The 17325-nt window shown below is 42.2% G+C and overlaps 1 protein-coding gene across 4 annotated transcripts in view; it reads right to left on the bottom strand.

The window, feature by feature from the left end:
- The window catches only part of MTUS1 (microtubule associated scaffold protein 1), a 202678-nt gene that overhangs the window by 123898 nt on the left and 61455 nt on the right, over window positions 1-17325 (bottom strand). For all 4 annotated transcript variants that reach the window (XR_014711532.1, XM_084627576.1, XM_084627578.1 and 1 more), the window contains exons 3-4: window positions 16988-17183; window positions 355-522 (exon numbers count right to left, since the gene is read on the bottom strand). Coding sequence is in view for 3 of the 4 variants with exons in the window: in XM_084627576.1 (XP_084483702.1) it covers window positions 355-522; window positions 16988-17183 (364 nt within the window). In the remaining variant the exon portion in view is untranslated. The remainder of the gene's footprint in view (window positions 1-354; window positions 523-16987; window positions 17184-17325) is intronic.

The following is a 17325-nucleotide window of genomic DNA, read 5'->3' as shown; positions in this document are numbered from 1 at the left end:
AAACTTTCTGAACTTATTACACCATGTACAAAAAGCCCTTTCAAGGAAAGCATCATGCTCAGTAACGCCAGGAAGTTTTGGAATGCACCAAGAGAGCGTAGAAAGTTGTTGTGTTTTGTTTTTTTTTTTAAGAAGTTCATTTTTGCTAAGTCAGGCACCAAGTCTCAAGACCCTTCAACTGAGAAAACTACAGAATGAAAGACACATAAAAAGGCAAAATTCTTAAGGGCCAAAACTAGTAATCCTTAGCTAGGCAATAATCCCATTCAAATAAATTTTTGCCAGCTAAGGATTGAAGGATTTGGTCGTGGAGAACAACTGTTAACAGCAGAGAACTCTGACAAAGATACTTACAATTATTACTGCAAGTACTTTGCTCACTCTGGGTACTACTGATTGAAGAGATGCTAGGAGTTCTCCGAATGGGTACTTTTGATTTAGTTAGTGATTTGCCAGAACTGGTCCAAGATGCTAGAGATGTTTTCATGGAGGCAGGCTTCCCTCTGGAAGAAGTTTCCACTCCTGGTAATTTAAGGGAGAAAGAGATAGAACTTTAAAGGGACGCTTACTGCTGCTACAGATATAAGGATAAAGTCTGGCCCAAATAAGAAAGGCATATTTTATTATATATAAATAAAAATAATTTTATGCCACATATATCATTTAAAGAAGTGTAGTAAAAACAACACCTTAAAGGTTTAAGTCCAAGATTTGACTTACCATAAGACTGTTTTAATACAATATCAAAAGTATCCAGTTTCATCTGTGCACTTTGGATAGAATGATCAAAATAGGATCTGCCCAGATTCCACAAATCAGTGCTTCTGTGCAAGTACCTGACTTGGGAAAGTCAAAATCCATCTTGGAAGGACAAAACATGTTACAGTTCTCTATACTGGCAATTCTAAATACTACCTCTAGCTCAAAAGGCACTCAGATTCTTTCCTGTTTTTGAAACCATAAATGATCAGAAAATACTTCCATGCCGATGGCTGAAGCTTAACGTATGCTGATTTTCATATGAGGGACAAATAGCACCAGTATGCAATTTCTTTTGCAAAGTAAATTGAGCCATATGCGAGTAGAACAAGCACAAGCAATGAACAAGAACAGCAAGTTCTACTATATTTCAAATGATAGCTTAAAAGACTTCTGGGTCTGCAAGATTGGATAAATAGGATTCTCAGAACTTTGTTGCCATTCAGGTATACTGGCACAATGATGTTTTTGCATAATTTACCATGTCCTATCAATTGAAGCTTGTAAACAGAAGTGACAGAAGTGAAAAGTATTAACTATACCTCCATTCTATCTCAAATAGGTTATTATGGTCACTTTCAGATGACATTTACTGGAATAGTAATCAACAGGACAACTTTACTATTTAAGCCAGAGAATCTGCAATTGAATATGTTTAGCCAAATGGATTTACAGCTCCATTCCAGGAAAACTGTACTAACATGCATTAGGATTAAAATAAAGGATTATGACCGCAGGAGAAATTATGTATATCAGAATTTTCTTCCCATAATTTTAATTGAAAAATGGTATATTAAACTATCACTGGATTGTCATTTGCCAGCTCTGATTAATGCCACTTTACATCTGATTTCAGGTGCTGAGCTTTCCAAATCACCTTGTAACAGGACAAGTAAGGTAAGCTTTTTATACGTAAACAAAACAAGAGTGAGAAGATTCAATACTATTTTAGAAGTGCAGAGATACAGGCCTCTGGATATTATGATCACTAAAGTTTTACCTGAATTCCTTTCCTCTGGATGTAATCTCTTCTTAGGCATGTTTTGTTTTAGACAGAACATGCAATGTTAAAATACAGCACATCAATTTCACCAAGAAAAAAAGGACTTCTCCTTTCTCCTTATCCACTTGCCATGACCACATAATTCAGATTAATACCATGTATGAGACCCACAAGATAGTTTAGTTGCCATATGATTAAACGAGGTATTTAAATTATTTCAGTTTATTCCATATTGGTTTTCATATTGGTATGTCAACAGTCCCCCTCTCACTCTTGGGCATGAGGGGTTAAGTGACATTGTAAATACGTAAGATTTGTATGATGATCATAAAAGCTTTAGGCTGTCTTATAAAGTAGGACACTACATGGAGATTTAGGAAGGAAGATGCTTCATGACTTTATATGCATCTCAGCATAAATGAATACACTTCTCAACACCAGATGGTGCTGTAACATTATGTCCATAAAGTTTCAAGCCAAGAAGAAACAATTCATGGTGTTTTAGGCAATGCTGGCCTAAAATTTAAGTGTAGGTAAAGTAATTAGTTAGTTTACTATTGAACTACACAAAAGAGCAGTTATAAATGCTCTTATATATGTTCCACTTGTATATGCAAGTTACAAATGTGTAGCAGGACCTCATTAAGTCACCCTGATCATTAAGATGCATTGCAGATTACTGAATTTTGCAAATTAGATGAGTGACACAACAAGTGTGCCAAAAAAGAAACCCTTTACTAAGTGCTGTTTTACTACTTATTTTGACATGTTAAGTGTACATTTTGTAAGAGTAACTGATCTGAGAAAAATGTCACAACATCACTCTAGTTTTAAATCTGAGACCTGGTAAAGAGCCAGGTTTGTGTGATTTTTTTCTGGTTTGCAAGTTATTGCAACAAGGTAATGAAGTACTTAAGCAAGCATAGAAACATTTAGAATCCATTCTTGAGTGTTTGGATCTTTTGTGGGAGTTTCCATGACACCAGAAACCTCTGTCTGGTACGAATTGTGATTGGTGTAAATTAAAATAAATGAAGCTAAACAGCTCCCAAACGGAGAAAATTTAAAGCCACAAAGCAACCTCTACCAACTTTTTTTTTTTTTTTTTTTTTTTTTTTTGAAGAGGGTCAAGAATAATTTTTACTTTATAGAATGACTTGCTCTAATTGATGTAGTAAATGATTTTTTTTTTTTAAATATACGACTCCTCTTCCACAGTCTACATTAGATTCTTGGCAAAGTAAATACTACAGAACTTCCAGAATCAGGTAGTATAGAAACAGTACAAGCTGAATTTGCATTATTTTCATGTTCATTAGAATCTGTATTTGTTCAGTTAGCCACCTGTTATACACTATGTATCAAGAATGGTGTGCCTGCCAGGCATTGAGGGGGATCTTGCTGGGTTCATCTTGGGAAGCAAAAGGAGAGGTTGATTCATTCTTTCCATGAACTTCCACCCTAGAGATCTGGAAGCTGAGTGTGAGAAAGACTTCCAGAAACCCTGCTTGAACAGCCAGAGGTGAAAATAAGCCAGTATGCCCCGGTACCGTATACCGGCAAAAGCTGGTGCGCCGTACTGGGGTGGATCGGCTTCCCCAGGCGCAATTCAAAGGACCTGTGGCTCCCAGCAGCAGTTGGAGCCCCCGGCCCTTTAAATTGCTGCCGGAGCCCCGCTGCCAGAGCCCTGGGGTAGCAGCGGCAGGGCTGGAGCAGCGATTTAAAGGGCCTGGGGCGGTAGCGGCGGTCGAGCCCTGGGCCCTTTAAACCATCCCCTGCTGGAGCCCAGCCGCTGCTTCCCCAGGGCTCCAGCATGATCTGGGGACGATTTAAACGGCCTAGGATGGTAGTGGCGGCCAGAGCCCCGTCCCCAGAGCCCCGGGGAAGTGGTGGCGGGGCTCCAGGGACAATTTAAAGCGCCCAGGGCTCCGGCCACTGCTACCGCCCAGGGCCCTTTAAACTGCTGCCAGAGGCCCCGGCTGCCACTGTTACCCCGGGGAGGGGGAAATGAGGCACTTGCTGGTACAGGGTGTGCCGGGGCTGGCTCTGACCTCCCCCACCCCCGCCCCTTCCGCCTGAGACCCCGCCCCCTTCTGGGGACCAGATGCAGCCCCAGCCCAGCCCCCATACCAGTAAGTCCCTAGACTTACTTTCACCCCTGTGAACAGTGCATCCTGAATTTAACATCTGAAAATATCTCCAGATCCCTTCCTTTGTTTTCAAAGCTCAAAAGTCTTGAGAATGCAGCGGATTTATAACAAAAGTCATTTTGAGAATTAACATACGAACATAGCCAGTTCAATGGTGCTGAGTTCCCAGCTCTGGAAATGTCAAGTACAGGTCCTGTTCATAGGTGACCCATGTTCTTTTTGGTTCCCTAGAGATCAGTGCTCTCTTGGAAAATATTTGTAAGAGTGACTACCGAACACCAAACTGCAGTTTTAGAAAAATTAATTTGGGGGAGGAAATCTCCAAGAGGTCGTGGTCTGAGATCACTAAGTAGCTAATTCCAAGAAGAAACCATAAAAACCAGGTATCACCTGTAAATTGGAAAGAGTTCCTTCCTCTAATTTACAAACTTAAGAGCAGAATGATAAATGCTATGAAAAAAACTGAATAATTACATCTCAAAATATTTCCTGGATTAGTTCCTACACTCTGGAATGTGGTTAATTCAGCCACTTCACCTTGTGGCTAAAAAATATTAACATACCTCTTCCAGAGGGGGAATATGGTATTTGGTTCAAAGCACAGGATGGAGTCATGAGACCTTTGTTTTATTCTCAGCTCCGCTGCAGATTTCTACTGGAAACTGAAATCACTTAATCTTAATTCAGTTTTCCAGCTGTAGAATACTTATCTAACTTCCAAGAACATTCTGAAGCTACACTGAGCTCCTAGATTGAAGGCAGTATAAAAATGCAAAGTATTGCCTCAGTATCATTATAACTAACCTTTTGTTCAGTATTTTTATTCCTCCCACTTGGAGAATCATCTCAAGTTGACATACCATCTCAAGTAGGGGGGAGGGATAGCTCAGTGGTTTGAGCATTGGCCTGCTAAACCCAGGGTCCTGAGTTCAATCTTTGAGGGGGCCATTTAAGGATCTGGGGCAAAAATTGGGGATTGGTCCTGCTTTGAGCAGGTGGTTGGACTAGATCAGTGGTTCTCAAAGCCGGTCTGCCGCTTGTTCAAGGAAAGCCCCTGGCGGGCCGGACTGGTTCGTTTACCCGCCACGTCTGCACGTTCGGCCAATTGCGGCTCGCACTGGCCGCAGTTCGCTGTTCCAGGCCAATGGGGGCTGTGGGAAGGGCAGCCAGCATGTCCCTTGGCCTGTGCCGTTTCCCGCAGCCCCCATTAGCCTGGAGCGACGAACCGCGGCCAGTGGGAGCTGCCATCGGCCAAACCTGCGGACACAGCAGGTAAACAAACCGGTCGGGCCCGCCGGGGCTTTCCCTGAACAAGCGGTGGACCACCTTTGAGAACCACTGGACTAGATGACCTCCTGAGGTCCCTTCCAACCCTGATATTCTATGTTTCTATGACATTAACTTATTTGAATTTTCATTAAAATTCTAGAGCTTCCTCGACTACATACTGCAAGTGCATTCTAAAGTGCTTATATGCCCCCTCTCCTATGCTGGTATTGGAAACACCTCCCAGCCATTTATAGTCTATCCTCAGAAGGCCCCCTTGTAAAAGAAAAGAGGTACCCCCCAAGGGAACAAATGCACTGAGAAGTTCACTTACCAAAATTCACAAAGGAAGTCTGTGACAACTACCAATTCAATCCAAATCTCCCATGCTTAAAAATATAAACATCTCAATTCCCTCATGTTACTACAGTTGTTTGTTATATTTTAACAGCACCCCATATATGTGCTGAAGCCTCCCAATACTGGTAAGACAAGATCCTTGCCCCTCGACGTTAGACCAATTTCAGATATGACATAAGATCAGGGAACAAAAAGGAGGAGCCTCATTAAGATTATACTGTTAATTAGCAAACTCTAGTGCATAGCATGAGGGAACAGGGTTTTTTTTTATATGAGAACTCTATATAGAATTAAGTAGAAGGCTTAATTAACAAGTTTCCTGTAGGCATAAGGAAGTGGAGCTTCAAGAGATATTTAAAAAGGATAGTAGTGACTTCACAAACCAGACCAGAAAAAGGGCGTTCCTTAGATAGGGAACAGCACAGAAAAGAGTCCCAAGACTATTGAGAGAGAAACAGGCCGATATGGCATATTCGGTAGTATCACTGGAAGTTCAGCATGGCCAGTCAGAAGACACTAGGACAGATATAGAATAAGCAGTGTTATAAAGAATAAAAGCAGTCACCCATCCTGTCAGTGTAATAAGCCTGAATCCATTATTTATTCTAGTTACTGTAGTGTGGAGTGAGAAATACTGCATTCCTCATCCCTGGAGTAATGAGTTGGCTACTGCTTAGAACTTTAACCAAAAAACAAACAAAAAACCAGTATGTAATAACTACATAGCGTCAAGTAGGTTAAAAGTACCTCTTGTACCAGAATGAAAACGTTCACATAACAATGTTCATTTATCAAGACTTGCTAAGCTCAAACTTCATGATCTAAATCAAAAAGTCAATCTCACTTGTGTCTTGAGCAGATCATCATGGGCTAAAGTAACTTTAAAAGCTTCTTGCTGCTGACCTTGGAACTTCCTCTGCTACAGAAGCCTTACTGGGAAAATATGCTTGAGACAAAAAAATCAAGTAGTCAGAAGTTAGATTGTCTCTCACCAGATCTATGCCTCCATCCTCCCCACACAAAATCTCAATTTAAACATTTCCTCTGTAAAACCTATGCAATCCCAGCCCTCATCAAAAGTGACAGGAAGAAAGATACTCGGTACCAACATACTTCCACATTGATTAGAGACCTGTGTTTATAATTCTGCTTTTCATGCTTTACTGTCAACTGAACACTAGGATTAAAGGTAGATTCCAATTCTGAGGGTAAAGCATCATTTACCAAAGCCATATTTAAATATTTCAGGTTTAGGACTGATTGAAAAGCTTCCACAATTCATGGAGCTTTGTGACATGCAGGAGGAATACAAGCCTTGGGGCTTTTCCCAGCAGGAAATTTGGGTAGATTAAGTGCACAAAGGAAGATGGTTGGGAATGTTTCTCTTAGAACTGCAGAGAAAAACTCAAACATGAAAAAGAACCAGTTCTGAATCTTGACAGTTTTACACCTCTAAGATTACGGTTGGGATTCCTGGATATATTTTTTTTTTAAATGAAAGTGAAAAAAAATAGTTGTCCCTATCTGGAAGGGTTAAAACTTGTTCAGTAATTTTAAGAGGATATTTTGAATTTTAGAGACATGACAAAATGTATCTACTTTTAATCTGTAGGAGAAGGCAGTTTTGGCCATTTTAAAATGAATGCAGTCCTTAACTGTTTTCTCTAATATGAGACATTTTCAGCAGATGTCAAAAGTAAATCATGGGAAATGATACACAAAGGCATTGTTCCCAGCAGACTCATCTTTAAATATTTTTGTAATCGTGTGTAGTTGCTCTGATAAGCACTATAAAAACAAAGGCAGGATTAACAAATTTCAGACAACTAGCTGAGAATTCCAAGGATTGTTCTACTAAGTCTACTAGTAGACTGTGCTACAGTCTAGCTCAGCTAGCTTTCTGAAATTAATCCTATCTGCTTTTATAGTGCTGATCAGAGCAACTACACACAAAGAACAGACGAGCCTCTACACAAACGTTTAAGTCCCACTATCAATGAAGTGTTACCAGACATTTATTTTTCAAAGTATTTCTCTTCCATTTGTGGGTCTAACAAAGTAGAGTGGCAAACTATTGAGGGAAAAGATTTAAACTATCAATTCACAAACATCTGTCAAATATACTAAACAAGGAAATAAAAATGTAGACAAGTTTTCATTATGATAGTCTGGGGTATTACTAATAATAACATTGAGAGTTCTCAGACAAGTAAGTTATGTTGTTGCTGTTCCTTTAAGTACTTCTCTTTATATAGGACTCTGGATCTTAACCCCTCACAGTACACAGAGGTCTTCCAGGGGATACATCAACTCATCTAGATATTTACCTAGGTTTACAACAGGCTACATAAAAAGCACTAGCGAAATCAGAACTAAAATTTCATACGACTTGTTTATAGTGCTCTATGTTCTATACAGTAAAATGTAAATACAATATTTATATTCCAATTTATTTTATAATATGGTAAAAATGAGAAAATAAGCAATTTTTCAGTCAGTGTGCTGTGAGACTTTTGTACTTTTAAGTCCGACTTGATAAGCAAGTAGTTTTTAAATGAAGTGAAACTTGGGGTATGCAAGACAAATCAGACTCCTAAAAGAAGTACAGTAGTCTAGAATGGTTGAGACACACCGATTGTGGGGATAACATGACTCGAGGCAAAATCCCATTCCATACATGAGATGGCCTGCTATAATATTAGTTCATTTATCCACAAGTCATTATGAAAATGTTCCTCTTTAGCACAGATTTAGGACCCAGTAGCAGCTCACGCCAAAAATATGGTGGAGCTGTAAGCAGCAGCTTGTGTGTACACAAACACCCCTCCCCCTACAAGTTAATGTTTTCAAAATAAAACTAGTGCATTGTCATGCGTGTTACACAGCAATATTTTGGTAAGCAAGAAGAAAACAGTTTCACTATTCCCTGTCCATCACCTCCCCTTCCAGAATGAACAAGTGGGACAGAGCATGGTGTGACAAAGCTCTGTCCTTGCCTCCATGGGTCCCGTGTTTCCTGGCGGATTTCGCTAGCCTCAGAGGCTCACTGTGACCCTCCACGTAACCCTTCTCTCTCCAGAGACAAGGGTCACAGTCTACTGAGCCATTTTCATCATAAGCCAGCGAGGGAGGTGAGGAGAAGTTATCCTTCTTTGCAGTCTGTTATCTCCCAGTCTCAGTGATTAATCAGAGGGCAAAGGGGGGGCAGGGGAGCCCAGGCCCACCCCCTACTCCAGGCTCCAGCCCAGGCACCCTAATAGTATCAGCTATGGTAGCTGACCTTTTAGAAACATGGCATGTACAATTCCCTGGGCTACTTCCCCCACAGCAACCCTCATTTCCTCAAGCTCCACTTCACCCTTACCTCAGGGCCTCTTTCCTTGTGCCTGATATGGTGTGTACTACTCAGCCTTTCCAACAGCACAACTTCCTCCCACAGCTCCTGACATCCACACCCACCTGAGTAACTGGGAGGCTTTTAACAGCTTCAGCCAGCCCCTGATTGGCTTCAGGTGTCCCAATCAACCTAGCCTTCTCCCTGCCTTCTGGAAAGTTCTTAATTGGCCCCAGGTGTCTTAATTGACCTGCTGCCATTTCACTTATCCTGGTACCAGGGATTTGTTGAGCCTGGAGCTAATATATCTATCTCCCACTACTTTTCTATAGCCATCTGGCCTTACCCCATCACAACGAGAACAGTATTATTGTCTCTGCTACCCCCTTACTGCCCCCTCAGTTCCAACCTCACCTTTTATTTCAGAAATCTCTTACCATTTTCCTCTATGCTCCACAGCACCAATTCATTCACAACTTCAAGTGACAGTTACTCTCTGCCCAGAACCTTCCAAACCCCTTCAGTTCCCCCCACCCGAGCAGAAACATGCTGTCTGCCCCACTCCATCCAAGGTGCAGCTCCTTATTTAAGCACTTAATAGCTCAGAAATATGCCCCTTGCTCTGAACCCTCATTCACCCAACATTGATGGGCTCAGAACACTCCTTCCCACGCAACCCTCCAGATTTTCCACTTTGCCCCAAAATGCATTCAGTAGGGTTGGAGCCACCCCACTGACACAGCTGTACTGGGCCCAGGCAGAGGCAGCAGAATTGTGCCAACAACCCTATGTTTTGCCATTGTGGGGCTGAACTGAAATTGTCCCACAGAGAATTGCATTCCCTACTTCTTTTGTTCCTCTTCCCTCTGCTGCCTGCAGTCTGTGCTGCAGAGCCAGCAGTCCCCTGGTATACTCCCGAGGGAGTTCCGCGTCCGCATACACACGCACACAAAAAAAATTCTTCGCACAGTATTTTGAAATCCTGCAAATTTCATTTCTCAGAAAGGTAGAGGCTCCAGCATGGGCCACTGGCTGCATAGAGGTGGGAGATCATGCTGCAGCTCCTGCCTGGGATATTAACTCAGCAATGAGGCTGCACCTGACCCTGACACAGTTCAAGGGCTGTGCTGGGCCTGCCCCTCCACAACAGGTGTGGGTGGGCAGGCTCAGCTCAACAGGATCCAAGTGTGGAGGAGTTTGGGGGGGAAGGGAAATCCAGATGTGGATTGAGAGGGTTCCATGTGGGGTAATCTGGGTGCAGGTGGCTCAGTGCAGGGATCTAGGTGCAGTAGGGGGGATCTGGGTGCAGGGCCTAGTTGGGGGGTTCCAAATGCAGGAATAGGACTCTGCCGTGGGTCTAGGTGCAGGTGAGTGGGAAGGTGAGGCTCAGCAGGACGCGTTGGGGGGGTCTAGATGCACATAGGTTAGGTGAACAGTGGAACAACTCCCCATACAGTGACCCCTCCCCCTGCAGCTGAGGAGTAATGGGAGCAGGAAGCAGGGGAGGGTGCAGAGCTTCCTGCAGCCAGGGGAGATTTCTGAGGGTGGATCTGACCTAGCCCCCGCTGCTCCATGCAGGGGAAGATGAAGTCCCATCCTCTCCAACCGCCAGCCAAGCCAGGACTAGCAGCTGAGCCCAGCACAGGGTAGGAGCCATAGGTTGGGGTGTCCCCAGCACTGTGTCCCCCCCACCCTCCCCGTTCTCTCCCCCCACATGGTTATTTATCTCTCTGCCGGCTGCTCTGGGCACCCAAAAACACTGCTGGGGAGGGCTGCATGACCACTCTTGTGGCTTTCCTTTGCTTCCCCATCAGAAAGTTATCTTTGCTTCCCTGCAGAAAAAGAATATCTGCAGGAGACATGAATTCTGCAAGGAGTACTGGTAGCAGCCAGGTGCGCTTCAGCCTCCAGGAGGCTGGCTGCAGCTCTACCAGTGGCAACATGTGTTACTGTAGCAACGCCTGCCTACTCCAGTTCTGCCAATAGGCCATCACAGGACCTTCATATTCTGGTTTTATGCTTTTCTCCCTGTCATCTCACCCAATTTAAGCTTTGGCCTCCATACCATGATCCTGCACAATCTTTGCTACAGGGATAAGAAGGCTTCTGAGTATCAGCAGTGCTACACTACAGCCTGGTGCTATTCAGGTTTTTGCAGTGCAGCTGAGCAAGTTCCCAAGCTACGAGATTTGAATAAATCAATGCTGTGACAACAAATAGAACCAGCAATCAGTCCACCGATGCACAGATGTGACAGTTAAATAAAAGTCAACATTTACCTGCAAATATCATATGATAAATAGGACAATCACACTTGATTTTTATCAAGAATAGATGAAAGGAGCCTCATGTAACACTGTTGGAAAGCACTGGTTTTTTAATGGCAAGCACTGTAGGGAGACAAAGGGATTAATGGTATACAAAGAAAGCAGGATAAAGCCAGATGTGACTAGATCCAGTTGTGCTTTTTCCTATTGTTGTCCACATCTATACCCAACATCTGTCTTAACGATTTTCACTCTTCTCTACACACCCAACACTCTTTCCAACCATCCCCTTCCCATGGAGGGGACGGGGGAGGGAGGAAAACACCTCTCCAATCAAAAGATCCTACTTCAGAGCAAATCTAATTGCCAAGCTTCTTTGTATTATGAAGACTTGATAAAGAATTTTTCTTTAAGTCAAAAGACCCATCCCAAATTCTCAAAGTTAGCCAGCTACTCACACTGCTAGTTTTTAGGAACATTTTGTTCATCAGTAGGATTGATCCCTACAGGTAGCATGTAATGTTGTGTACGTACTTTATATTACGGATACAAGTTGTCAAATTTCTGTTTCATTAGACTACATGGTAACTGACTTGGAAAAGCATTCACTGTTGCAGAATACATAGTCTCTCCCCTTACAATTAGTTCAAGAAGAGGAAAAAAGGTTATTAGTTTGGTCTTCTCAGAGAAAATCCTCAACAAAATTCAAGGTTAATGAGTATGGTTGAGGAATGGTACAAAAATATCCCAGCAAGTCTTTACAAGTTATGATCTAGTACCAAGAAATTGCCCTGCAGGAACTGGTACACACCTTACTCCAAGAGGAAAGTTTTCTCATGGGTATAGATATATTTCAGACAATACTTATCTTTGGACTGTTAAAGCCAGTCTCTGCAAGCATTGTTACAACATGCATCCTGCTTCAGGTGCAATACATTAAAAACAAGAGTGTGCCTTGAAACTAAAAGGACTAGATATGTTGAACCCCATAGTGCACAGTTTGTTGTGAATGCCAAAAATGAAACTGAAGAATGTTTCCCTTAGGAAGCTGGATGTCTAGGTGTATTTATTCCTTTATTCTAGGTTCTGTTGCTGAGGTTATGGATCAGGTTTATCCCAATCCCCCTGCATTAAAACCAGGCCTCCACAGTACTTGGCAAGAAGAAAGGAAGTCTAATCTACCAAATTAATACCAGGCACAGCTTCATGGAGTGACCTACTTTAGCTTTAAAACAATTTGAGACACATGACAAAGAAAGTAATTTTACCATCCATTAACTTTTACCTGTGTTTCCCCTGCTGACAGTTCACTGTCTATTCTAACTGAACCTACCATCTGCAGATCTTACATGGACTCTGGATAACAGTAGTAGTTATCCATTAACACATGAGAGCAGAGTCTGGTTTGGATACACAATGAAAAGTCCTCTAGTTTGTCACTGTAATATACACAGCCAGTGAGATTTCTCCCTCCAGTTGCAGGCTTAATACTAATGACTGGTTGCACTCAATCACCTACATTATGCTGAGGTCAGACTGAAAGATCAGAATGTTTCTTTCTAGCCTTAAAATCTGATTTCCTGACCATTGTGTCGAAATTATGCATTGGCTGATGCAGAGGCTCAGGGCAGTACATTGTTTGAGCACTAACTGAGCTCCAGTGAGCTGCCCAGCAAAGCATTTCTATGGAGAGCGTGACAAAGTTCCTCCTCTGCCTTGGTGGGTCTTGCACTTATTGGCTGATTTGCTCGCCTTGGAGCTTCACTGCAGCCCTCAGTTTGGCCGTTTTCATGAACCCACAGTCCAGGTCGACTCCTCCTGTGTCTGACCAGGAGTTGGAAGGATTTGGGGGGAACCCAGGCCCGCCCTCTACTCCAGGTTCCAGCCCAGGGCCCTGTGGAATGCAGCTGTCTAGAGTTGCTTTCTGTCAACTCCCTGGGCTACTTCCCCATGGCCTCCTCCCAACACCTTCTTTATCCTCACCATAGGACCCTCCTCCTGGTGTCTGATAATGCTTGTACACCTCAGTCCTCCAACAGTCCGCGTTCTCACTCTCAGCTCCGAGTGCCTCTTGCTCCCAGCTCCTCACACGCACACCACAAACTGAAGAGAGCTCCTTTTTAAAACCGAGGTGTTCTGATTAGCCTGCCTTAATTGAGTCTAGCAGCTTCGTGATTGGCTGCAGGTGTTCTAATCAGCCTGTCTTAATAGTCTCCAGAAGGTTCCCGATTGTTCTGGAACCATCCCTGTTACCTTACCCAGGGAAAAGGGACCTACTTAGCCGGGGACTAATATATCTGCCTTCTATTACTCTCCTATAGCCATCTAGCCCGACCCCGTCACAAGGGCTGACCAGGAAATGATCATTAGTCTGTTGGAACAGGTTCGTCTGGACTGGTAAAGATGACTTACCAATGTATTGACAAGAAATAAAGCTCCAGGAGGAGTGAATGACCAGGAGGCTTTAAGTCCCTTGCAAGGGCACTCAAAAGGACAAAAATTGTCACCTGAACACTTCATACGCATTTAGGTAAAGAACCCTCCAAATACTGAGGACGATATTCTGTGCCTTGCTTTAGGGCAGAATTTAGGGAAAGAAATAACTTGATTAAATATGGAAAGAGGTAGTCATGCTGATGTGAAAACTATAACAGGTATGGAGAACTGTAAAAAGATATAGCAGAGGAAGGAGCCATGAGTTACCCCACTACCCAGAACAAAGTGACTGCTTCAAGTAACATCACACACAAGGAAAGCATACTGGAGGGCACCAAAGAGAAAAAGAGTGCAAAGTCTGCGTACAGAGCTTGCTACCCACCGAGCAAAGTCTGAGATAGGCTATAGACTTTAACAACCTAGCCAAAGTGGGATGAGCCCCCCTACACTTGGCAACACTAGTGGACTTCAAGAGTTAATGCCTGTCCCAAACAGGAACTAGCTGAAAACACTATTAATGATATCCAGGAGGAACTAGATCAGAAAGCATAGCCTTTGAGTGCCTGGCAAGTTCTACACCAATCCACAGGAACAACCCAAGCATGCATCCGATGAAGTGAGCTGTAGCTCACGAAAGCTTATGCTCAAATAAATTGGTTAGTCTCTAAGGTGCCACAAGTACTCCTTTTCTTTTTGCGGATACAGACTAACACGGCTGCTACTCTGAAACCAAGTCCTACAGTAAGGTATGTTGGTGACTATGGGAGTTTGGTAGAGTACAGAGGACTCTACTGAAAATAGTTGATGAAACTCCTTCCATAAGCCCGTCCATAAAACAGAGCACCACTGGTCTGGGATGAAGATGGATCTTTAAAGAAGGAGGTTCTGCCTCTCAAAAAGAAGCAAGTGAGAGTTACAGGATCTGCCCATTGCAATGCATAATCTGGCATTGATCCTTCTGGATTGTCCACATCAGATTTGTAGCAGAGAGCATGTGCAAGCATTTGGGAGGCCGGGGGCGGGGGGGTGGTTTGCATATATGTGAACCCTGTCTGCTAGGCTTCTGAAAACAGCCTGAAAACATGCTTTCAGATCAAAGGACCTGGGAAGTATGTTAGCTTTTTTAGTACTTAGTAAAGCCTTGCATAGTACTAAATAATGAGGCAGAACTTTAAAAAAACCAAAAAACTTAAGAGGTAATCTGTAGACATAGCTCTGTTCAGACATTGAACACAAGAGGTAAACTAAACATTGTTTGCTGCAAATGGTTTTCCTGGCTCTCGTCATTCCAGCTCTTTACTGTATGGTTCCTTGAAATAAGATTTACCTCCATGGTTAAAACGGGAAGTATATGTAAACTTTATAGGAAAGACTGGTTATCTGTCACCTTTACCAGTTGTTCGTAGGGACAATGGAAACTCAGTTGGTTTCAATTCTATTAGACAAGCCATTCTTTGTACAATAAATGGCATACATTCAGTGATCTAAGACTGCCTTGTACTGTTACAGCCTAGTTTCTGTTCTAGTTTTAACTATTGGAACTTTTCTAAATTACTCATTCATAGATAAAGAGAAATGATAAATTAGTTAAAAGGGAAGTATTTTTTGATTATGAATGAATGACTGGGTCAATATTTCAATTGTCACTTGAAGCTTTCTTGAAATACATTTCTAATAAAGCTGTTTTTTAAAAATATTCACTGTTGTATAGGGAAAGCTATTTGAATAGATGTTAGATTTCATATTAATTTTTCTATTATACCATTAGAGTATGCTGCAGCTGATCAAAGAATCTTACTGTTCTCCTTGGGAAACTATGAAAGGCCGAAAAAAATATTTGCCATAATACTGGGCAAGGGAAGTCAGAAATAAGCTCTATTCACTTGATTCGACCGGTTTTCTCCTTCAAAAGGGCTGTGGAGAAAGATTTTAACATGCTTCACCACATGTATAATTAAGGAGAGCATTTTGTGCTTTTTTAAAATCATAAATTGGGTGGGAAAAAGTCAAGCAAAATGCAGAGCAAGTTTTTCTGGGTTGGGAGTATGTTTTTCAAATTATAGTATATTACAAGTTCAGTCCTTTATGTTCCAACTACCTTTGTAATTAGTTACGTTATTGCAACAAGTAAGATCAACTATGTCACTTACTAGAACCTTCTGGGCTTTTACTGTACAACTGAACTAGTTGTCTACAACTACCAAGTCTGACTAGTCAACTGGAAGACTAACAGAAGGAAGCCCTGAAGAATCAGTTTGAGGCTGAATGGCCAGTAGGCCAACGAATTCGAGCCCCTCATTTCATCAATTCACTCAGTCCCTTTCCTTGCAAATGGAGGATTGTACAAGTTTGTGTTTTGTTCAGTCTAAGCAATGGGGCTCCTATGAAATCCCTTGAGATGAACATGGGGAGTTGTTGAACGGTATCACAAAGTTTTGTATGTGTGGTATCGTAAGTCGTTCTCTCTGGCTTTCACAACTTTCCAATGATTTCAGTTCTATTTTCACTTAGCAAACCTATACATATTTAATCTTAATATCTTTTCCTCACAATATTGCCACACCCTCCTTTGGGCATTCTTTACTGGATGAGATTTGAAGACATTGAATTGGAATATGGCTAAATCAGAGATTTATAGGTGGGATAGAAATCAGGTTTAACCCTAAAAATGGTGCCCCTCCAGTGTCATGAAAACTGTGCTTTGAAGCTGGTGAGAGCTAGTTGTAGATGTAGTTTGTAATCCAGTTCCTCATTCTTGTAAAGCCCTGTTAGGGACTAATGAACCTACAAACTGGTTTTTGCAAATTTAATTATACCATCATACATCCAAGTGAAAGATGCAAATACTGTACAATTCAGACTCATCCAAGTAGCCTCTTGTTTCTACATTAGATTTATGGACACTGAAGATAGAAATCTAGTAGACACGGGCTGTCATATAACCTCTGCCTCCTATTTAGAGGAAAGAGGATAGGGAAGAAGTTATTTAGGGCCAGAGACGACTCTAGACCACCTGATCAGGTCTAAATCAGGTCAACAGCAACCTAAAGTGACTGCCCTCCCACATTTTTTTCTGTAGTCCATGAAAACAGAGCAATTTCCTCAGCTTTAATGCACCAGTATCTGCACTGGCAAAAGCCACCACAAGTAACATTTCTGACGACATTTTCATAAGAGGAAACCCAGACTAAACTAAATAAAAGAGAAGCTTCCAGAGTGTTGATACACATTGAGATGCTTGGACCGTTACTGTTCTTGCTTTAACCTTTGTGTAGTTTCCAGCACTCCTGACTGGGTTCAGATCGGTCACATATCTTAGTCACGAACGTTATAAAACTAACCTATTGGAATAATGGTAAAGTTTAATGCCTTGTTTTTAAGGACTCGGTTAGCCTAATAGAAATTCTCTTACCAGAACTTGATGGCAAAACAGCTCTTTGAGGAGATGACATTTTAGTTGCGCACACATTTTTATTTTCACTTCCTCGCCTAGAGCAAAACACAGAAGGCACCACTTTCACCTTGGGGGCAGGTATACTTCTAAGACTGATAGGGCCTTCCTTGTGTATATTTTTTCCTTGTGCTGCCCCAGTTTTAGCTGAAGAAACCTGTAAAACACAACGTTATTGTAAGAACAAGTTGTTTCACTGCTAGCTTATAAAGTAGGCGGGGGGCGTTTAGCATCAATTACCAGAAAGAAAGCTAGTCACAAAGGCAAGTGATTTCAAGTAGGTGCTTGTTATCATTTGG

Source organism: Lepidochelys olivacea (assembly GCF_965140295.1).
Source record: "Lepidochelys olivacea isolate rLepOli2 genome assembly, chromosome: 4".
Classification (NCBI taxonomy): Eukaryota; Metazoa; Chordata; order Testudines; family Cheloniidae; genus Lepidochelys; species Lepidochelys olivacea.
This window is presented reverse-complemented; position numbering and strand designations above follow the sequence as displayed.